The sequence below is a fragment of the Heteronotia binoei genome, chromosome 5 (assembly GCF_032191835.1).
Source record: "Heteronotia binoei isolate CCM8104 ecotype False Entrance Well chromosome 5, APGP_CSIRO_Hbin_v1, whole genome shotgun sequence".
In the NCBI taxonomy this organism is placed as follows: Eukaryota; Metazoa; Chordata; class Lepidosauria; order Squamata; family Gekkonidae; genus Heteronotia; species Heteronotia binoei.
In genome coordinates this window covers 109462115-109486551 of record NC_083227.1, presented here as the reverse complement: position 1 = coordinate 109486551, position 24437 = coordinate 109462115, and the positions used below count along the sequence as shown (strand labels likewise).

At 42.3% G+C, this 24437-nt stretch overlaps 1 protein-coding gene across 7 annotated transcripts in view; it reads left to right on the top strand.

The window, feature by feature from the left end:
• BSN (bassoon presynaptic cytomatrix protein) overlaps window positions 1–24437 on the top strand; it is a 383958-nt gene that overhangs the window by 14261 nt on the left and 345260 nt on the right. For all 7 annotated transcript variants that reach the window (XM_060240047.1, XM_060240049.1, XM_060240050.1 and 4 more), the window contains exon 2: window positions 14797–15196. In XM_060240047.1, coding sequence (XP_060096030.1) covers window positions 14797–15196 — 400 coding nt within the window. The remainder of the gene's footprint in view (window positions 1–14796; window positions 15197–24437) is intronic.

Below are 24437 nucleotides of genomic sequence, written 5' to 3'. Positions count from 1 at the left end.
AAAATTGTCCTGGAGTCACAAAAATTCTTAAACAAACATAAGAACATAAGAGAAGCCATGTTGGATCAGGCCAATGGCCCATCCAATCCAACACTCTGTGACACACAATGGCCAAAAAAAATTATATATATATATATATATATATATATATATATATATATATATATATATATATATATATATATATATATATATATATATACATACACACACACACACATATACACACATATACACACTGTAGCTAATAGTGAACAATAAACACTTCGTTTGCAAAAACTTTGAGATCCAAACTAACACTAAAATATCCTTCATCAAATATTCTAAAGAAAGAGTGTTCTTTGTGGTTTCTGTGCATCAAACTAATGGCACTTGAATATGTATTGTCTCAATTAGAACTTTTTAGAGTTAAACTAATAAGATCTTTGGCACTAATTCATCGCTTCTGGCAGTTTGTACCACACATATCCAGATTCGGCAGGGCATGCCTCCTGCTCCATTCTTTGTTGTTGGTTGCAACAGATACTTCTTTTTGACCAGGGATGCCCACAAAAACCTTGAGATCCAGACTAACCTTTCTGCACAGTAGCACTCACATCCTTCTGGCTACTTCTTTATACAGAGAGTGATTAAAATGTGGAATTCACTGCCAGAGGAGGTAGTGATGGTCACAGAAATAGACAGCTTTAAAAAGGGAGTAGATAGATCAATGGAGGATAGGTCTATTAATGGCTACTTGCCATTGTGACTGAGGGGAGCCTCCACATTCAGAGGCACTAAACCTCTGAATCCCAGAGCCAGGAGGCAATGTCAGGGGAAGGCCTTATCCTGTATGTCCTGATATTGGCCCTCCAGAGGAACTGGTTGACTCTGTGAGACAGAATACTGGAGTAGATGGACTATTGGTCTGATCCAGCAGGGCTCTTCTTATGTACTTATGTTTTTAGTTGTACGTTGACAGGGCTTTTTTGTAGAAAAAGCCCAGCAGGAACTCATTTGCATATTATGCCACATCTCTTATGCCAAGCCAGCTGGAACTGTGTTCGTGTGCGTTCCTGCTCAAAAAAGCCCTGTATGTTGACATTTATCCACTTTCCAGTTATCTGATCTTCATCGTATGCTTGAATGGATAAGCTAGGGGAAAGCATATTCAGGTTCTGCACACTTGGATTGGGTTGCTTTTGTGGATATGTTAACATCAATCTTTAAGAGTCAGCCAATGAAATGGATTGACTATAGGAAACCTAAGTGAAAGGTTATATCATACGTTTTGCTGCACATTGCCAGAGATAAAAGACCATTGTTTTCAGCAACATCTAGTTTTAGCTTCAGATTGTCTTGATTTCAGTTAGTCTGAGTTTTCAGATACTGTGTTCAATAAATTATGAAAAATTATAATTCATGTACAGATTATATTTTACTGTTGATTTTTATGGCATAGTTATTTAAACTTCCATTCTAATTTGGACAGGCATATCTGTTTATAGGTCCAGAACTAGGTCTCAGTAATGCTGGTGAAACATTGTGGGTTGTGATGTGCTGGCATAGAGATTAGTACACCCCATCCTTAACACTTATTTTCTTGCACAGCAAATCTTGATATCAGGCAATTAATGATTAACTATTATATTCTTTGCTATTTCTGCTTCCATAACTTTTTGCATATTTTATACACTTAATTATGTACATATAATTAGGGCTGGAAGTAATTTCAGATGCCTATTCATACAGGGACCTAGAAATTTAATATTGGTGCTTAAAAGTTTGAAATATTTTTCTGCCTTGTTATTAGATTCTAAAGCCATTAACAGCACAATCCAGAGGGGAGGGGCGGAAAGTCTTTTGGGAGCAGACAAGCTGCTATGTGGGTACAGGAAGGGTTTGCACCGACGTATGACGGGCGCTGCCACAGCGAAGGGGAGTTACGTGGGCGGGGGACCGCCTGAGCGCTGCTCTGCCCGAGGGCAGCGGCACCTGAGGGCTGTGTCTGAGCGTGGAGGGAAGTGAGGTGGAGCGTGGTGTTCAGGTGGAGGAGGGGTTGGAGTTGGGGGCGTGGCCAGGCTTAGGTGGCTTCCTGAGCAGTTTGGCCCATGACACCCCCCCCCCCCCGAGAGGTGCAATGTTACGCCGGCAAAAATAGTGGCATGTCCCATAGGCACTTGTTGAAACCAAAAGCAAAGGTCGCCTCCGCTGCTGCAGAAGCTTGCAAACCCCTTAGGGAGCGGTGTGATTGCCTCGCTAATCCCTTTGCACTTTGGGCTGATGAGCCCCCTTCCCAGCACCCAATCGCAGTCTCCCCCCTCCTAGAAATACTTCTGATCTGGCCTCGCACAACTCAGTTGTTAGGGAGAGGAGAGCATGGTAGGAAGCTCTGCTGGCGAGCTCCCGACCATACAGACTTAGAGTGAGGGACAGGCAGGCACGTTGGTGATGGGTTTTGCACTGTGTGGTTGCTTTGACAGTATCTTTGACTTGCGAGGGGGAGAGAGAGGTCTCCACAGGTTCCAGGCTCCTGGAGACTCTGCATGCGAGAACTGTCACCCATGGATAGGTAAGTTCCACTGTCCCCCCTCCCCTTGTTCTTGACCGCTTGGTGTGCGAGCATCTCTGGCACTTGAACCAGGCAGTGGGCTCCAGCAGGGGGCATTTGCTGACCCTGCTCTCCTGTGCTGCTGCCTGCTCCCTTCCCTTGTTCTGCTCTCTGCCGCGTTCCCAACCCCTGGCAGGGCACGGTGTGTGTGTGTGTGGCAGCTGCCTTGTTGTGGGGAGGTGGCTCAGAGACTGTCCCTTTAAGAGAGCACTTGGCTGAAAGCAGCCTGCTCTTCCAGCCGCTGCCCCTGCAGGTACTCTTGATATCTATCTCCATTTTGCAGGTGGAACTTCAACACAGAGGTTTCCATGTGTGTCCCTTCCCACTTCCTCAGCTGTTTCTGCCTGTCACTCTGAATGCAGCCCCACCCACAGCGAGACTGCCCAGCACATGCCAGGGAGACTGTTGCACTCTGTTCTGGAAAAATAAAGTCTGAGCTGTGCCCTCTGTTGTCTCTCCTGCTTGGCATCTGCTGCATGTTCCCTGGGCAAACCCTCCCCCCCGCTCTGTCAGTGGCCTTTCTGAGGGAATGCCTGGGAGGGTGGGCAGACTTGGTTGCGGGGAGAACGGTCTATGAGCCGCCACGCTGCCCCTCAGCCTGCCCAGGCTGGACAGGGGAGGGGAGTGCTGCCCCTCAGCCTGCCTGGGCTGACAGCCTACCCGACCCCACAGGGCTGTTGTGTGCAGGGCACTAAGGGGGGGCTGATGAATTGGACTCAGAGTTCTGCAGCTGATGCACACGCACTCTGAGTTCTGCGGCCCCGAGGGAGGTGTTCCGTGCACATGGCAGGGGGCATCAGGGCAACATGGGGTCTCTGGGTGGGGGGTTGTCTGTTGTCTCCAGCATGCCAAAATCCTCAGGAAGACTACTATCGGCACGGTAGCTATGCCACGGCCGGCCGCCACTTATGTCTGGATTGGGCTGCCTGCACTCTAGAAGTAATAATGATGATGGTGATGCCTCAAAATTTGATGTTGGCTTCTAAAGCTCTTGATGTTGGCTGGTAAAGATTTGAAATAAGTGATGTTTCTGTCTAGGGCTGTGATCGCACATACTAAATAATGTACTTTTAATCCTCTTTCAGTGTTCTTTCCAACCTGATTTTGACAGTTCACACAGTAAAATCCAGTTGGAAAGTACATTGAAAGTGGATTGAAAGTGCATTATTTAGTGTGTGTGATTGCAGCCTAGGATTCTCAAGAGGTTTTTTCAAGATGCCATGTTAGACTTGGCATGTGGGGAGAGTTAGTTGAGGTACTTCTTCCTTAGTTTGCTTGCATGAGTGCTTTGTAGCATTTATTGTCCACCTTTGTAAAGAATACTCAAGTCTCTGTACACTGGCATCTCAAAGCTGACTTCTGGAAAAAAAATGAGTCTTTCTTTTGTTTTCTTCCACTTCTTTGTTCCTATGAGCCTTCCTATGAGGTGGCTCGGCAGTATTGCTGCTGCTAGACCTGTCGGCTGCGTTCGACATGGTCGATCATCGGCTGCTGACCCGCCGCCTCGCCGACGCAGGAATTCGGGGGCTAGCCTTACAGTGGCTCTCCTCCTTCCTTGAAGGTCGGGGACAAAGGGTGGCAATTGGGGGGGGAGCTGTCTCAGAGACACTCACTTCATTGTGGGGTGCCTCAGGGGGCAGTTCTCTCCCCGATGTTGTTTAACATCTACATGCGCCCCCTTGCCCAGATTGCACGGAGGTACGGGCTTGGTTGTCATCAGTACGCTGATGATACCCAGCTCTAACTATTGATGGACGGCCGGACTGGCGATGTCCCTATAAATTTGGACCGGGCGTTACAAGCCATGGCTGACTGGCTCAGGCTGAGTGGGCTGAAGTTGAATCCGGCGAAGACTGAGGTCCTTTGCGTGGGCCGGGGCTGACCAGGAGGGGAGATCACCCTACCGGCTTTTGACGGTGCGCCACTGATACCAGTGCGCAGGGTCAAGAGCCTGGGAGTGCTACTGGAATCTTCTTTATCAATGGAGGCCCAGATAGCTGCCATGGCCAGATCCGCCTTCTTCCACCTCAAGAGGGCAAGGCAGTTGGCTCCCTTCTTGGAACGCAGCGACCTAGCAACTGTGATCCACGCAACGGTCACCTCAAGACTAGACTACTGCAATGCCCTCTATATGGGGCTGCCCTTATGCCGAACACGGAAACTTCAGGTAGTGCAGAACGCGGCGGCCAGGCTGCTGCTGGGACTACCTCGGTGGGAACATGTGCAGCCTGGGCTGCGGGATCTGCACTGGCTGCCGGTTGTGTACCGTGTTCGCTATAAGGTGCTGGTTATCACCTTTAAAGCTCTATATGGCCGAGGACCTGCCTACCTCAGGGACCGCCTCTCCCCATATGTTCCCCAGAGAGCACTGAGATCTAGCTCCCAAAACCTCTTAAAAATCCCTGGGCCAAGAGAGGCTAGATTGAAGACAACCAGGGAGCAAGCCTTTTTAGCAATGGCCCCCCGATGGTGGAATCAACTTCCAGAGATGGTGCGAGCCCTGCGAGACCTGAACCAGTTCCGCAGGGCTTGCAAAACCTCTCTGTTTCAGCTTGCCTTTGGGACAGAACCTGGTTAAACGGATCTATAGCCATCCTGCCATCCTGTATATGATCGCGATCTATTGCACTTTATAGCACCGTTTTATCCATTTAATTAATTATGTGATTGAATTTGTAACTGAATTGTATTTTAAAATTGTTTGTTTTATATTGTATTTTATTTATATCACGGTGTTCCGTGTCTGTGAGCCGCCCTGAGCCCGCCATTGGCGGGGGAGGGCGGGATATAAAAATAAATTTATCTTATCTTATCTTATCTTATCTTATCTTATCTTATCTTATCTTATCTTATCTTCTTATCTTATCTTTAATGCTTTTAATCCATGTAGGGCTTTTGTGACCTATCCCTCCTGACTTGTATCCAGCAACCACTTCTGTACAGTCTTTGGCAGTCTTCAGAGTCTGCTCCATTGCGCTTCTCTGCCCTGTTCTGGTAACTTAGGTCAGCTGGATGTTCTTTGTTGAGCCAGCCAAAATATTTCTTGAGGTGATCCAATGTATACCAGTTTGAAAATGGGTGTAAAAATATAGGTTTGACATACTTTTACATTAGGGTGGTGCATCTACTGTAGGCGGCTGGGTATAATGAGATTTGTGCCACGTCCTTGCAGACTAGCATCCACAGTATCTTTTTTTAATGATAAGGCTAAAGGGCAACAGGAACTCATGACTTATCTGTGCTATATTAGGGCCATTCAGTGGTTGCAAGAAAATATATAAATTTTTATATAGAAAGCTAGATGTTACATACATTTGGTTGTGAATACTAATAAAGAAACTGCACTGAATCCAAATTTACATTTATGGAAGAAGGGGGGACAATTTCTGCTGAGTTCTCCATCCTACTGCAGCTTTCATATCACATCCCATATTGTGTCTGAGGGGTCCTCCAATACTCAGGATTGACTTTTAGGGAACACCAAGGCTTTTTTTGAGCAGGAACACACAAGAACGCAGTTCCGACTGGTTTGGTGTCAGAAGGAAAGGAAAGGTCCCCTGTGCAAGCACCAGTAGTTTCCGACTCTGAGGTGACGTTGCTTTCACAGCGTTTTCATGGCAGACTTTTTACGGGGTGGTTTGCCATTGCCCTCCCCAGTCTTCTACACTTTCCCCCCAGCAAGCTGGATACTCATTTTACTGCAAATGAGTTCCTGCTGGGCTTTTTTTTCCTTTTCTTTTTTACCAAAAAAGCTCTGGAGAACACTGAAGATCCCAGTATGAAGACAGAGGTGACAAAAGGTGTTTCTTGAGCAGAGTTCTGCTCACTATTCTTTGGATCTGACTCATTCTCATGAAATGAACTGTGCTGTCAAGTTACTTCTGACTTCCCAAAAAGTCATGCTCAGGTCTCGCAAACTGGTGAGCATTAACAGCCATGCTCAGGTCTCGCAAACTGGTGAGTTCCTTTATGGAGTCAATTCATTATTCATCTCATTTTAGGATTCCCTCTTTTCCTACTGCCTTCAACTTCCTAGCCCTGCTGTCTTTTCCTGTGAGTCTTGTCTTCTCATTATATGACCAAAGGACACTACCCATTGTTTGCTCATTTTATCTTCTAGGGAGAATTCAGGTTTGCATTGTTCTATAACCCACTTATTTGTCTTTTTGGCCATCCATGGTATCTGTAGAACTCTCTTCCAACACCTCATTTCAGATGAATCCTCTTTCTTCCTGTTGGCTTTCTTAACTGTCCAGCTTTCACACCCATACATAGTAATGGGGAATACTAAAGTATGAGTGATCTTATGTCGATCTTGGTCACCAGTGACACATTCTTATGCTTAACGATCTTTTCTAGCTCCTTCATGGCTGCTCTTCCAAGTCTCAGTCTTCTTCTGGATTCTTAGTTGTAGTCTTCATATTGGTTGATGATGGAGCCAAAGAATAGAAAATCTTTTAACTATTTCGATTTCATCATCTGGCTTTTTTGCATTCTCATATTATTTGTCGTTCTGCCTGCTTCTTTGGGTGTGTGTGTGTGTTCCTGGTCTGCATGTGTTTTGCTCCTTCTAGTGGTCGATTCAACATCAGTCTTCCCCCTCCCCAGTTCATTTCTCTGTAGGAAAAAAAATTGGAGGGAAAAAACCTGTTTGATGTCTAATTGACCACTAGAGGGTACAACACATGTGCAGAACAAGAAATCCCCCCCTCCCCAAGAAACAGGAACTTAACAATGAGTAAAATGAGAATGCGAAAAGCCCATCATCAGCCTTAAAGCTGTATAATTCCACAGCAAGTTGTGGATAAGTATTTTTCTCAAGAAGTACTTTTGTCTTCTTGATGTTCAGCTCTAATCCTTCTTTGGCAGTTGATACTTTAACCATCATCAGTAGTCATTTTTTGCCAGTATGTAAACTATTTTTTGCCAGTATGTAAAGTATGCTATTATAAATGATTGTTACTTGATATGCTTCTTTAAACATAATAAAATGGAATTGGCATAGTAAGGAATATCATATATTAAATAATAATTTAAAAATGGTGAACTGTTACAGAAAGAAAATAAAGTCTGTTTCTATTGTGATGCCAGATTTCACGATCTGAAGAGAAATCAGAGTATTTTTTAAAGAAACCAGATTTCATAAGGTAGTTTTACAGTGGGTGATGGAAAGCCGACAGCTTGACAGCTGCAGCAATTCTGCGCTTAAACTTTGAAAGACAAAGAAATGCACAGTCAGAAGGAGACTGTCCTAGTTACATCATAGATGAAGGAAAAGTGAAGGCAACATTCATGTTTTACTGACCAGTGGGAGGATCCATGTGTTTCTCTTTCTTCTCTGCTGCAGAAGACCTGTTTATTCCATTGTTTATTTTCATCCATCCAACATTCTTCTTTATTTTGAGACATACTTTCACTCTCTCACTGATTAAATCAATGGATATCTAGATAGAAATCATGTTCTGCTGCAAATTACTGCTGGTTCATGCTTTCTGTCTTTCAGTGACCTGAGGGATGGAGAAGTGCCTGGATGCAAGAAAAGTATGTCTAGAATCTGCAAGAGTAACGGGAAGGTAGTTCTGTATAGATAATACTCTGACCTAGATGGCCCAGGCTAGCCTGGTTTGGTCATATCTGGGAAGCTAAGCAGGGTCAGCCCTGGTTAGTATTTGGATGGGGAGACCACTATCAAAGTCTACGGTCATTATACAGAGGCAAGAAATGGGAAGCTAAGCAGGGTCAGCCCTGGTTAGTAGTTGAATGGGAGACCACCATCAAAGTCTATGGTCTACGGTCATGATGCAGAGGCAAGCAATGGCAAGCCATAACTGAACGTAAATTGCCTTGCAAACAATATGGAGTTGTCATAACTAGACTGTGACTTGATGGGGGAGGGGAAAGCAGATGACAGTTGTCCAGTTTTGTAGAACTAAGTATCAACTCTGTTGAACTTGTGGGCACTTTGGAATTTTAGAAGATTGTGCTGTCATAGGAGTTAAAGCCAATGACAAAATGGATGAGTATGGTCATAAAATAACCAATGTGGAATAGAATTTGCTTTGTGGAAGAGATGCTATTTTGGTTCCAGTTTCACAAAATGGGGAGGGTATATGAGGCCCCAGGGAGATTCTGAGGATTAAACCTGGGACCTTTGGCATGCAAAGCAGATGCTTTACCATGGTACCACAAACCCACCCTTGGTATTTGAACTTCAGTTACTATGGTTTTAAATAAGTTCCAGGCATCATTAAGTGATTTTGCCCTTTTTACTCTCCCGTTCAACTTCCATTTGACTAATCTCCTTGTCACTAAGATATTTCTCTTTTGAGATCAAATGTAACTTTGTTGAACGTTTGATGTCTTTGTGCACGTAGCACTTCTGGGCTACATATGGTGATTTTCCAACTTGGATATAACCTTCCTATGTAGCCTGCTTTTCTCTTTGAGGCTCAAAGCAATTTTCAAAAATATAAAAACAATGCAGAAAGTATAAACCATCCAATAAAACTGCAATAAAACTACTCTTGTTATGATAAAAGTCTGAACCTCTTCACCAGCTATCTCAGAGCTAAGAAAGTCAACATCCTTTGCCACAAGGACCTTCTTATGATGTGCTCCAGACTACTCATAAGAACATATTCTTTTGTAAATACAGTTTTATTAATTTTGTTCTGTGTTTTAATGTAGTGCTATTTACATAGGAATTCAGAACATATGTGGGACAAAGCTATCCAGTCTGCAAACAGGGTTGAATGCTGAATGAGCAAACCTAAAGGTGGGGGTGAAGCTAGACACAATATGAAGACTGCAATATATGGCATTCTGGTGACTTGGACAGGGCTTGCTTTCCAAAAAGACCTAGATATAATCTTGTCCTTGTTAAAAAGCAGAAGGTTAGGTGGGAACAACTGAAAGTAACATTTCTTTTTTGTTTCTACGTTTGAACATAGATACTTCTGCATAGAGCAGTGAGAACTTCATATATATCTGTTATCTAGTACTTCTGGCTGGGATGAAGGAAATACGGATGAATGGACTGTGTACATATGTTGTTAAAAAAGAAGTGATTCTGCAGTTGCGCATAACAACAACACTAGTGACATTTTAAAATTAGAAATGGTGAACAAGCAACAACTTCAGAAGAACAATTTCAAAACATGTCTCCATTTTTGGCAAAGTAGAAAACTGCATTTTAAAGAAATGCAACAAAATGGATAGATTTTCAGCCCTATTGCTTGCCATTTTGTATCACAGAACTAGGATAAGAAAATTGGTATCAGTCTCTGCTAGTAAGCTGAGAATTCCAGTCCTGCAAGGAGACTATACAGTAGCAAATACCTATAGCCCTATTCAGTCTCCTCCAGTGAAGATTAGGGATTGGCCCATGTGAGAAACCAGTTGTTCTAACCATAGCTTGAAAAGCCTCCTTTATTCAGCAGTTCTGAGAAAAGAGAGTATTATGACAATCATTATTTCTGAACATTTATTTACTGTTTTACTTTTATGAACTTTGTGCCTTAGGTATATTAAAATGGTGTCTCAGGTTTGTTCTGAGGAAATATCTCATTGACAGAGCCAGGGCAGTGTAGTGGTTAAAGTAGGACATGGATCTGGAAGATGCAGGTTCAAATTTCTCTGCCCTGGAAGCTTGCTGGGTGACATTGGGCCAGTGAGACACTCTCAGCCTAACCTACGTTACAAAGTTGTTGTGGGTGAGGATAAAACAGAGGCAAGGAGAATGATGTAAAATGCTTTGGGTCTCCATTGGGGGGAAAGGTGGGATATAAATAAAATAAATAAACTTTGGTGAGTATCTGGGTAGAAGAAATTGGCAACCTGTCCTCCTGTATATTGGAGCTGCCTTTTTTTAGTTTTATTTTATTTATTGTCATAATTTTCTTAACCTATGCAATGTACAGCCTTTCCACTTCCCAAAAGAGCATCTCATTGTTAAAGCAAATAAATATAACATAAAAAATAGAAAAGGATTGTATATGTGCCCTTTCTAAGTATTAAAAATTCAGAAAAAACAGATTCAAGCATGCAAGATTCCAAAGTTTAATATCAGATCTGTATAAAAGATTGAATTGATTAATTGTCCTTATTATTTCTATGCTTTCATTGACTTCATTGCTCTTGATTAGCTTAAGGTGAATTTTAAATTTAAGTCAAATCCAGAGCTTATATCCCCATTTTATTTTGATTATATTTGTCTTTCCCATTCCTAGCTTAATATAGAACTTGTCAAATAACTGGAACAGAGATGTTACTTTGAAATCTTTTGACTTTATCTTATGAAAAAAGTTAGGCTGTGATAGTCTCCAAACTTTAATTGGAGTTTTGTTAAGGTTTAACTTATCTAATATACAGTTTAGCTTCACAATAGATTTAAGTTTCATTGTCCTGTGCCTCTCCTTACCTTTAGAAATCCAATAGGTGCCCTTCACAATACAAAACTCATCCAGTAACCAAATCAAAATCATTATCATATACAAACTAAATTTTATGAAAAATCTAACTGGCAAAATTCTGCACGTTACTCTTAACTATTATATGTTTTAAACATGTTCTCTGCTCAAGATGCATTAATACCTTGAAAAATGTATTTTCCCTCTCCCCATCCCTCCCACTTCCTTAATAAAGTCAGAAATTTTGTAAATTCCACATACTAAGAGAACAAACAATCACATTATGTAGCTACATAAAAGATTATGTTGGTAGATCCCGTGGACCTTGGAACCACCAGACAAGAGCAATCATTGCTCCAACAAGATGACTGCCTGCTTTGAATGTGCAATGGGACCAAACCCCTCCCCTCCATTCACCCTTAATTAAAAAAAAAAACCTGGTTTAAACTTTTGAAAAAGAAAAGAAAAGCGATTCTCATTAGCAGCTGGAAGAATGATGGAGAAAAGTCCTTTCAGAGTGAGTGCCTCACAGGGATCTTACTCTACCTCTGTGAAGTTGTAGGAAAGTCCAATTTCCTTTTCTATGGTTCTTTTTCCAGAGGATCCTGTGATGTTTCAAGGTTAAGAGACTGAAGTGGCAGATAGCCATTCTAGACCAACACATCCAGGGTGGTATTTCAATGATTAACTTGAAGTTTGCCCAAAGGTGTCCATCTGTATTACACTCCTGCTTCCATTAGTTTGGTAGTAATCAGTTTTAAAGCATGAAGTATCTGTAATGAATCTGAAGATATATTTGGGAAAACAAAGATTGTTGAGCCTTGATACTGAAGCCCTCCTTTCACTCTTAATTCGTGTAAGATTTTTTTTCTTTGTGTATATTTCTGAGAATTCTGCTATTATATCCCTTAGACCTCTCGTTCAGCTTGCTTGCAAGAAACCCAATCTGTATGCTATAATTATATTTGGGGCTATTCCGTCCTCAACTTGCAAAGCCATTGTCAGCCATGTAGCAATGAAGACTGGCAGTTCAGTAGTCCCCTCTACTTGTTCTGCAAAACCACAAAATGTCAAGTTTTCTGCTCTAATTTTATTTCTGAGTTGCATGATTTTATCTCTGGCCCAGCTCTTGTGACTTTGTAGCTGTTGAATTTCTCTCTGGTTAGCCAGCCCAATTTCCATTGCTGATTCTGCTGTTTGGGAGATCTGTTGGAGAGATGATTGAGCGTCCAGCTGGTCAGCTAAGGGTTTTAGAATTTAATGTCTGTTTTCTAGTATCTCTGTTTTGAAGACATTTAGAGAGTTGGTAAGGTCTTGTTTGATGACTTTGTCTTGTGCGGACTTTACTGAGTCAGCTCCATCAACCATGTTTGATTGCAGGTTTTGCACTGAAGAATTAAAATCAGTTACCTGTCCAGAGCTTTAAAAAGCTATTAACAGCTTCATTCCAGGGGTGGTGTCTTTATTTTTACTCCAGGCTTTTCCAAAACTCTGTATTAATATCTCAGCCTGGATGATTATCAGGTGGTTTGTGGGCATGGGGCAGGAGTTTGGCTACCAGGTGTTTGCTATCTTCTCTGGCGACACCATCCCACTCCCCCTATTGGAGCTGCCTTGAGGAAAGGTGGAATGAATGTAAAATAGGTTGAAAGGTAGAAAAAATGTAAAAACAAACAAACAAAAACTAGAATTGTAGCTCAATAGTAGGGTTGCCATATCTGGGTTGAGAAATTCCTGGAAATTTGAGGGTGGTGCCTGGGGAGGGACCTCAGCAGTATATAGTGTCACATAGTCTACCCTTGAACACCACCATTTTCTTCAGGGGAAGTGATGTCTGTACCCTGAAAAGAAGCTGTAATTCTTGAAGTTCTTCAGGCTCCCTGGAGGTTGGCACTCTACTCAATGTGTATCTCCTGGTATTTGAAAAATAATATTTCTTCTTATGTTAAAGGAGTGCTTAGGTTTGAAAAGAAGCCACTACCTGGTGTAGAAATGTAAAATTGCCAGAAATTTTGAAGCCATGCTTGCTTGGTGATGTGTGCCAATTTCCCCTTGAGAGGTTTAGGAAATTGTGCAGGACCTAATCATGCAAATAAACTTTTGACAGACTATGAATAGTTGATTTTTCTTTAGTTTAACCATCTGGCTGGGAGATGGTACCAGAGGAGGTATTTTTATTGCGGTACTGAGATTTTAGATTTGTCTCTGTGTTTTTGGAGTTGTAAACTATTTTGAGATCTACTTTTCTGGAGAAAAGTGGAGTACAATATTTTAAGTAAACTGCAATACAAATGTTTTTGTTCAGAGTACTTAGAATAACCACATTACAAAACAACCAAAATGTTAATATGATTAAGAAAATATTTTTTACTATTTGCGATTTATTTATTAAATTAAAATTTTAACCCCCCCCCCCTGTAAAGCAGGGCACAATGCATTGTACATCAATAAAACATTTTCATAATACAATCATAATTTAGAAATCAATAATATGTTAATACAATAGTAGTGAACTTATAACCGGTAAGATGTCCATAAGGCTGCCAGAATATGCCTCCTGCAGAAGTGCCAGTGAGATGGAAAGCCACTGCTGTCCTCAACCAAATGCTTGGTGGAATATCTCTGCCTTGCATGCCCTGTGGAACTGCATTAAGTCCTGCAGGGCATGAATGTTATCTGGCATAGAGTTCTATCAGGTTGGGGCCAAGGCTGAGAATGTTCTGGCCCTGGTTGAGGACAGCCGGATATCTCTCAGGTTGGGGACCACCAGTAAGTTCTTATCAATCAAGCACAACATTCATTGTGGGGTATACCTGAAGAGGTGGCCCTGAAGATATGTAGGTCCCTGACCATTAAAGGCCTTCAAGGTTAATACCATAACCGTGAACTTGATCCAGTACTCCACTGGAAGCCAGTGCAGATCATGGAGCACAGGCTGGATATGTGCTATATGTGGAGTCCCTGTGAGGCTCATGCTGCAGCATTCTGGATACATTGGAGTTTTGGGGTTAGTCTCAAGGGCAGCCCTACAAAGAATGAGTTACAGTAGTCCAATCTGGAGGTGGACGTTGCATGGATTACTGTGGCTAGGTTGGGGCTAGACAGGTAGGGGACCAGTTGCCAGAGCTGGCATAGCTGGAAGAATGCCAGTCTGACAACATTTGTGATCTGGGCCTCCATTTATAAGGAGGTGTCCAGAATCACACTCAGGCTCTTGACAGTTGGTGCCATTGTCAAGGACACATCATTAAGAACTTGGAGACGGCACCCTAACTCTGAATTCTTCCTCCCCAGCCATAGAACCACCATCTTGGCAGGGTTCAGTCTCAGTTGGCTGTTCTTCAACCATCCCACCACAGTCTCCAAACCCTCAGTTTGCTGAGGAGGTGTCCGGCCAGCCACCCATCAACAGATATAGCTGGATGTCATCAGCATACTGGTGACATCCCAGCCTGAAACTCTGCTGAAATTTCCAAGAACAATCAATCTTGGGAACTCCAAGGTTCATACAGCAGGTTTGGCAGGCTGTCAGCTGGGGTGCTAGGTGGACAGTACACCAGACAGACAGCCAAGACAACCAGAGAGCCAATTTACCATACCTAAATTGATATTTGATATAAATCCATAGATTAGTGGATATCTGTAGGGTCCTTTACATTGATATTGTTGCAACAGAACAATAGTTATACTTGTGTGTTGTGATACTTTATCGTATTTTTATAGGTTGTTTCTAAGATTTGCCAGTAGAAGCCATAGTTCTCTACATCCTGATTTACACACATGTTTAATATATTTCAGCACACCAAGAAGATCAGATCAATCAGACCACTCTTTGGGACAGAGAACAGCTTCCCCATCCCTTAAGCAGGCTGCTCAGACTAGCGAAAGCACAAGAGAGATGAGGAGCCATGGGCAGACCATTCAACAGGCTGATGGGCCAAGGAGGACACTCCAAGTGGACATCAGGGACCAGAGATCAGGACGCTCACCATCTGTGTCACCCGATCGAGGCAGCACCCCTACCTCACCTTATTTTGTCCCCCAAATTGCTCCCCTTCCCAGCAGCACTCTCTGTCCTATATGCAAGACAACAGAACTCACCTCCTCTCCTAACCAGCCAAACTTCAACACCTGTACACAGTGTCACAATAAGGTCTGCAACCAATGTGGATTCAACCCCAACCCTCATCTGACTGAGGTAACTGGTTCTTTGTATATCTATGAATAAGCCTAACATTTTGAGCAAGCTGAAATGCAAAGCAGCTTTTACAAATGACTTGATATCTGTTGATGGATTAGGTTATTGGATTGAGGAAGCACTATGGTCTATGAAAAAAGTGTTCTGAATTCAGTTCATATGGATAATTTTTGAAGTGTGGATGATTGTGGGAAATTGTGGTAGATGGGAATTGGTAAGGAAGGTAAGAGTTTGTATCAGTGAAGTATAACCAAGTTGAGGATATGTGTGTTTATAAGAACATAAGGGAAGCCATATTGGATCAGGCCAGTGGTCCATCCAGTCCAATAATCTGTGTCACTCACACTGTGGCCTAAAAACCAGGTACCATAAGGAGGTCCACTGGTGGGGCCAGGGCACTAGAAGCCCTCCCACTGTTGCCCCCCCCAAGCACCAAGAATACAAAGTATCACTGCCCCAGAAAGAGAGTTTCAACAATACCCTGTGAATAATAGCCACTGATGGACCTTTGCTCCATATGTTTATCCAATCCTTTTTTGAAGCTGTCTATGCTTGTAGCTGTCACTACTTCCTGTGGCAGTGAATCACGTTTTGGGTGAAGAAATACTTCCTTTTATTTGTTCTAACCTGACTGCTTAGCAATTTCATTGAGTGTCCATGAGTTGTTGTATTATAAGAAAGGCAGAAGAGTACTTCTTTCTCTACCTTCTCTATCCCATGCAAATAGAAAACAACAGGTAAAAGGTTTTCATCAGTTCTGTTCACCAAGAAGCTTAGATTTGCTACTATCCATAAAATTTATGCGGAAAAACCAGTACTTTAATTCTTCTAAGAATCATACATAGCTGAAACCACTGTGGTTTTCCCATCAATTGCATTGTTCATTGAATGTCTTTATGCTATATGATTGCGATGTCTTTTATTCTGTAATCTGTTTTGAGTCTTAGTGAGAAGGAAGGGCTGTGAATTAAGTAAATAAATGTATTTCTACCTCATCTGCACAGATTTTCTTTATTAATATTGCTGAACTGGATTTAGAACACTGAAGCAATTTGCTTCAAAATGCAGGATATGTGTGTATACGCACACACGCACACTGATGTGCACTGTGTACATCACTGCAATAAATAGGATGATCCATCTAATAGCAACTTAATAGGGCTAGGAGCTGCAGAAATTTGAAATGGAACTTGTCTGAACAATGCATAAGTATTACATGTGACATTTAAGCAATGTGGAATATAGTTGTACATCAGTCTGTTATGATGCCCTCCTGATCTATTGTGTTATACACAATTTGTGAAATGTCAGGAGAATGAGAGCTTTCCTGATCTCCCCAGGCAGGCCATTCCACAGGGTGGGAGGCACTATGGAGAAGGCACATGTACAGGCAATTGTTGATCTTGCTTATCTGCATGGTGGCACTTGCTGAAGTACCTGCTCAGATGAACAAAGTTGTTCTTGTGGGATATAGGTGGAGAAGCAGTCATGTATATGTGATGGTCCAAGACCATGTATGTGATAGCCAGTACCTTGAACTGAGCTTGATGACTGATGGGCAGCTAATGGAGTGTTTGAAGAATGGATATAATATGCATGCTCCACCAAGCTGTGGAATTTTGCACCAACTGGAGTCTGAACTGGTTTTGAGAGGAGACCTATCTAAAGTGCATTATAGTAGTCTAGTCTTCATGTTACCATGGCATGATCCAGGTGGCCAGATCTGTCAAGGCAAAGCAAGTAGCCATTTGTTTCTGGGCTAAACAACACTGGACTTTTTTTTTGGAGGGGTATTAACTTGCTTCTCCAGTAGTAATGCCAAGTTCAATATGACCCCTAGGCTCTTAAGTCAACAAGGATCAGATGAATCCAATCAAAAGTGAGAAATATGTCATTTAAGATCTCAGACTTCTCATCCAGCATCACTTCCATCTTGTCTGGGATCATTTTCAATATGTTCACTTTCAGCCATGTAATCACAGAAGTGAGGAAGTGATTAAAGGAATAATCAAGGAATCTGGATAGAGAGATATAGAGCTGAGTACCACATTAATGACATCCAGTTCCAAAGCTATGAATTATTTCTTCCAAGGCAGAGGTGTTGAATTCATTTGTTATGAGGGCCAAATCTGACATAAATGTCACTTTGTAAGGCTAGGCTATGTGTGCCATAAAAAGTAATGCCAGGTACTGGAGATATAAACTTTGATAGATTCCTAGCAGTGAAAGCAATTGATTTACTGGGAAGCCCACAAAAGCCCCAATTTAATCATATGCAAGAATAATTTTTTCCCAAGGTATAGCATAAAAGAAGTATCTTATATTTCCATACATACCAGTTGCTTGTGGCCTGGGTAAGAACCCTGGATGGGCTGCTTCTGGCCCTGAGGCCTTATATTTGACACCCCTGTAAGAGCTTTACATTAGAGATTGAATAATTTGGGAGGTAAGATAGAGCCAGTGTAACCCCACAAGACACCTCCCACACTGAAGATAATTGATATGCAACAGTGACTCTTTAAGTCCATGTGGAAGAATTTCAGCCAGTCCAAAAAACATCTTGCATTTTAACAGAAAGGAAGAAGGCATTTTCATCCACCAATCTTGGTACCCAGCTCTGCAAAACACCCTTTCTGCAAAATTGCAGAAAGTCTCAGAACAACCAGCAAATTCCACAGAACAATCAGCACAGTCAACAACCATCTTCCTTATCTTCAAACCCCTTCCAACCCTCCCAGCAATTAACACGGAACAATGGTCACATTCAACAGCCAGTTTCCTTATCACTACCCTTCCAGGAAGCCCCACCAAACAATGGGCTCATCCACAAACCAATTGCCCTTTCATCACACCCCCTCCAGCCTAGAAATAGCAGCTCTCCAGCAGCCCTGGCCCCACTCAATGCAAAGCAGCCAAGAAGGTCTGAGCGCCTGCTCCAGCTGCAACGCCACTGAGGATGTTCTCCGCAGCTAAGAACGAAACGTCTGGAAGGAAAACTTTCTCCAGTAGAACACGGCACTTGATCCCGAAAGATTCTACAAACCCTAATCATCTTCCATTACCCCGTTCTGCCTCCAAATACCTCAACAGGATGGCATGATGTACTGTATCAGAGGCTACAGGTAACTCCAGTAGCACTGACAAAGAAGTATGGCCTTTGTCTACATTCAGACACTGTCCCTGTCCAATAGCTTGGTTTACAGACTGAAAAGGTTCCAGAACAGAAGATTCATCCAGAAAGACCTTGGGGTTGGTCCGCTACTACTCTCTCACTCACTTTGTCCAGGAAGGGCAAATTAGAGGTTGGGAAATAATTGGCCACATCATTTCTTTCTATAGGAATGTGTGTGTGTGTGTTTTTTAAAGGAATAGATGGATAACCATATCTTTTAGTGGCAAGGGAAGGTGCCATGAGTTAGTGGCTGATTTATGATGGACATCAGGGCTCTTACATGATTTTAGCAGCCAGGATGGGCAAAGATCCAGTGCATAAGTAGCAGCCTTCACAGATCTCAGGATCTTGTCAACATCCATTGCAGTAACTGGGTCAAAATAGTCCATAAGCAGATCAGCCCATGTATTAGACATATACAGGGCTTTTTAAGTAGAAAAAGCTCAGCAGGAACTCATTTGCATATTAGGCCACACCCCCTGACATCACCATTGTTCCACATAGGGCTTTTTATAGAAGAAGCCTAGCAGGAACTTATTTGCATATTAGGCCACACCTCCTGACATCAAGTCAGCCGGAACTGAGTTCCTGTGCGTTCCTGCTTAAAAACACACACACACACACACACACAAAGCCCTGGACATATATAACGTCACAGTGATGAATGGATGTTGGAGCTACTGGATGTGACGTACACGTGCAAAGTTGTTTGTTCTCCCTCTTGCTCTTTTCAATTGCACAGCAGTCATATTCAGCTAAGCTAGCAGCAGGCAACCCCTGGCATGCATACCAGCAGTGGCACACCAGACCAACATTTTGCTTGGGACTCAGATCGGAATCTCCACCTAAGCAACCAAGGCACTGGCAGTTTTACTTGGGGTCCATGAAGGCAACAGGCATGGTTTATGTCCATCATGGCTTCCTAGACCTGCACATCCACCAGCTAACTCCCAAGTGATTCCTTGAGATATGGACAGCTCTCCTGGGGCTCAGCTTGCTTCAAGCACATACCTCCCTCCACCATTTAGTTTTTCCAGCAACCCAACATTTTCACATATATGGCCTTCTGTATCTCATTCCATCCATTCCTGAGGGTCCCCTGACCCTTTTCAGCAGCAAGGGCTGCAGCAGGAAGAAGTTTGTAGAAAAATCCATTTTTTTTCCGTTCATGGCTGCTGAATCAGTTCAACTTTCTTTGCATAAATTTGAATGTCATTTTTTGCTTTTGTATGATGCTCTTTGATAGACTTAGTGGCCATAAGTCAACATATTCCATAATTAACATGTAAGAGGTTAGATGTGCACAGAACTGGCACCAGGTTTTTTGGCACCCTAGGCAAGGCTAGGGCGCCCGTGTCTGCCTGCCTGCTGTGCTCCTGCCTACCTGCTTGCCTTACCCACTGACCTGTCCATCTTGGCGGGCCCCGCCCTTGGCTAACAGCTGGGGGAAGCTTGCCTTGGCATTGCCCTTTCCTGCTTCAGGGTGTCAGAGCCTGGCCATGCTTCATACCAGCCTGCTGCAGTCTGGTATGCCCCTCTCCAAAGCAGTGGTAAGCTGACAGCGAGCCAAGTTGAGTGTCCAGCAGCATGGAGAGGGAGCCAGTGAGCACCCATGCTTGCTTTAAATCACCTGTCTGTGCCTTCTGGACAACATTGGATGGCGCATTGCCATTGGAAAGTTGGGCAGCGGTAGTGGCAAAAGCAGCATCAGCCACCATTACTCCTTGGCTCCCCAAGCTGCCCAGCAGTGCAACTCTGGGACACTAGGCTCTGGCAGTGGTGGCCATTCCGTGACAGCAGCCCAGCTTAATGTGCCCGCCATGAGTTTCCAGCTGTTGCCACAGCTGCACAGTTGTCCCTCTGGGGGAAGGCTTGACATCTTGGCCATGCCACTCCCACTCAGCCCCTTCCCCTCTGCTGCCACAGCCTGCCTGCAGCACTTGGTTGGACAGCAGGGCGGAGAAAGGTGGCAGAGAGGCGAGGCCACCAGCCTGAATGGTGAGACAAAGGAGGGTAGTGGAGAGGTGGGTGGCAGCTAGGGCGAGTGCGGTGGCAGCAACTGGGAGACTGAAGTGGCACACTGGGAGGGGGAGGGGTGCCTGCTATCCCTGTGGCCAAGTGGCACCCTAATGTTTACTGCGTAGTGTCGGCCCTACATGTGCACACCTGGGATTTCCAAAACAAATGACACAACTGCTTCCTAAGAAAACAGTTGACTTGTTATATGTTCTAGGTATCTAAAATCATATAGTAACGAAATCTGATCAGTGCTGTGTTGCCTTTAGCTTTGGAATGAGAGGACCTTTTCAGTGTGTTCTTTTCTGCTGCTTTGGCTTCTCTGTCTCTGAATTGCCTTTTTTCTTTGTCTTTGCTAGCTCCCACCTTGATTTTATTTGGCAACTTGTAGTCACATATAGCTACTTTGGTTTTAAACAATTTATTGGTAGCATATGGTTACAAAGCTTTTCTATTTCTTAATATTTTTTTTCTTTTTTCACATTAACCCATATGACATTTCCATCCCCCCTCCCTCCAATGTTGACTTCCCCGAGGTTATAAGTTCAAATCCATACTAAAGGCACTTCTGACTGCTCAAAGTTCCATATATATATTCTTACAACTAAAAAATTGTCCAATATTTCTTTACTTTCCAAGTTTTCTCCATATATCCTTTAAATTTTCTCCACTCCCTTTTGAATATCTCTAGATCATAGTCTCTTAGTGTTCTGGTTAATTTGTCCATTTCACACCACGATAAAACTTTCATGGTCCATTCCCATTTCTCTGGTATTTTTTCTTGCTTCCAAAGCTGCGCGTACAAAGTCCTAGCAGCTGATAACAGGTACCAAATTAAAGTCCTGTCTTCTTTTGGGTATTTTTCTAATTGTAATCCAAGTAAAAACGTCTCTGCAATTTTCTTAAAATCATAGCCCAAAATTTTGGTGATTTCTTGTTGTATCATCTTCCAGAATTCTTTCGCTTTTTCACATGTCCACCACATATGGAAGAAAGAACCTTCATGTTTTTTACATTTCCAACATCTATCCGACATTTTCTTACTTATCTTAGCCAATTTTTTCGGCGTCATATACCACCTATACATCATTTTAAAACAGTTCTCCTTAATGCTTTGACAAGTTGATATCTTCATTGAGTTCTTCCAGAGGTGCTCCCATGTTTCCATTTGTATTTCTCTATTCACATTAATTGCCCATTTGACCATTTGAGACTTTACTACTTCTTCTTCTGTAGACCATTTCAATAATAACTTATATACTTTTGATATCAATTTTTCATTGTCACCTAACAGGACCCTTTCCAGTTCTGTTTGTTCTCGTCTAATTCCCTCTGATTTTATGTCATTTTCCATCAAACTTTTAATTTGTTGCATTTGAAACCAGTCATAATTGTTATTTAACTCTTCTGAGGTTTTTAATTCAATTTTGTCTCCTTGAATCTTAAGCAGTTGGTTATATGACATTTCTCTTTTTTCTTCAGAATCAGCTGTTATTTTTATTACTTCTGCTGGCACTATCCATAGTGGTTTTCTCTCGTCCCCGTATTTCTTGTATTTTATCCAAGTATTTAGTAATGTATTTCTGACATAGTGGTGAGAGAAAAAACCATCCATTTTATTCTTCCCATAGTACATGTATGCATGCCAGCCGAATCTATTTCCGTGAGCTTCTAACCACAAAGGTTTTTTGTCTAACAGCATTATCCAATCTTTTATCCATGTCAAACAAACTGCATCGTGATATAGTCTTAGATCGGGAAGTTGAAAACCTCCTCTCTCTTTGGCATCCGTTAAGATCTTCATCTTTATCCTTGGTTTCTTTCCGGCCCAAATGAAATCAGAAATTTTCCTTTGCCATTTGTTGAATTGTTTTGCTTCTTTTACAATCGGGATGGTTTGAAACAAATACATTATCCTTGGCAAAATATTCATTTTGATTGCAGCTATCCTGCCCAGTAAGGACAAGTTGAGTTTATTCCATTTCATCAAATCTTTGTCCATCTTACACCACAGTTTTTCATAATTGTTTTTGAATAAATCAATGTTCTTCGTTGTTATCTCTATTCCAAGGTACCTAACTTTGGTTGTGACTTCACAACCTGTCACCTTTTGTAGTTCTTTTGTTTTATTTGGTTGCATGTTTTTACAGAGGAATTTCGATTTCTCCTTATTTATGTATAATCCTGCTAGTTCTCCGTACTCTTTTATCTTAGCTAACAGCAGTGGTGACACTTGAACCGGATTCTCCATTATGAACACTATATCGTCTGCAAAAGCTTTGTATTTATAAGAGAATCTTCTAATTTTTAGACCTTCTATTTTTTCATCTTTTTGAATTTGTTGTAACAGAATTTCAAGAGTCATTATAAACAACAATGGTGATAGCGGGCATCCTTGCCTTGTTCCTTTACTCACTTTCAATTCTTTGGTAAGGTCTGCATTTATACACAATTTTGCATGCTGATCTGTATATATTGCTCTTGTCATTTTTATAAATTGTTCCCCTAAATTAATTTTTTCCATTACCGCAAACATAAAGTCCCAATTTAAGTTGTCAAAGGCTTTCTCTGCGTCAACAAAAAATAAGGCCACTTCTTTTTCCGGGTGCTTTTCATAGTATTCCACGACATTAATAACAGCTCTTACATTGTCCCTTATTTGTCTTTTAGGAAGAAATCCCGCTTGGTCACATATAGCTACTTTGGTCTGCAACTTCATCCCTGCCAATTCCTTTAAAATAATACAACTCAGATAACTAGGTAGGAAGAAAATGACCCAGTTTTATTTCTTGCTTCATGTTATATAAAGCTAACAACTCCAGAGCATAATGTTTCTAAATCAGTCCTTTAAAGAACTTGATTTTCAAAGCTGCCTTTCACCAAGAAATGTTTTATTTTGGTATGCCAAATAATTAGATAGAAGGTGTGGGGGGTAGCATTGGCAGCAAGTCTTGGAAATGACCTGCTGTCCCCAACATGTTTTGTTGTTCTCATCCTTAAAAAGCAGAACTGAAATCTGGTCAGTTTTCATAGTGAGACACTCTTCATGCTAACTGAGTTGAATAAATGATGCATTCTTCTTCACAGATTGATGCTGTAATTTATGACAGATAGAAATATCTCTTCACTAATTGACTCTTGGATAGAGTAAGGAGTAAAGCAAAGTACCTGAAAATATCAGGTTTTATGATCTCCAGCTTCAGTCTTTTAATGTGGTGTTTCCATAGGACAGTTCCATATGAATGTTCATTATGAAATAAATCTGAGGATATTGGCCATTCACAGTGTGAGATCTATATTCCCCCCCCCCTAAAAACTGGTTCTTCTGTCAGATGGATATAGTGTTTTCCCAGCATTGAGACAACAACATTAGGTTCCTGGCAAATTTAGTACTCGATTACAGTATCTTTTCTTGTTCCTCCCCTGAAGCATATTTGATTGCTCCTTTAATAAATCCATCAATATATTTGTTATTTATTATTATATGTGTACACCTTGGTTGAAGTGTAGCTCAAGCTGAGGCAGCCTGTCCACTAGGCAGATCTAGGTGGCTGCCTAGGGTGTGGGCTGGGGAGCACTCTCCCCCACCCCTTCCTCCAGGGCGATTGATATTGCCTGGAAGGAGAGGCCCTGGAAGCCAGGAAGAGGCCACACACCACAATTTCTGTTACCTGAATGAAGGATAAAATCAGGAGGCATCCAGGCACTGATCTATAACAGCAACCACAAGTCACAATGCAGTGAGTGGGGGAGCTGGTGGATCTCAGGTGATGTTATAGCCTTTTGAACACTTAGGGAAAGAGGAAAGAATAAAGCACAGAAATCCTGTGCTGGATTTGAGCTGGAGTCCATCTATGCCACCTTTCTCTGTCAGGTGCCTCAAGGGAGCCTCACAAAAGAGCCCCCCCTCTCCATATGGTAGTCAGAGGAGCACTGCTGCTGTATGTGAAGGTTCCATTTGGGACCTATTCAAGGTACTTTGTTGTCCCAGCAAAGACACGGTCACACAGACAACAAACTAAGAGCAGCGTGTACCCTCCATGCTTCTGATGG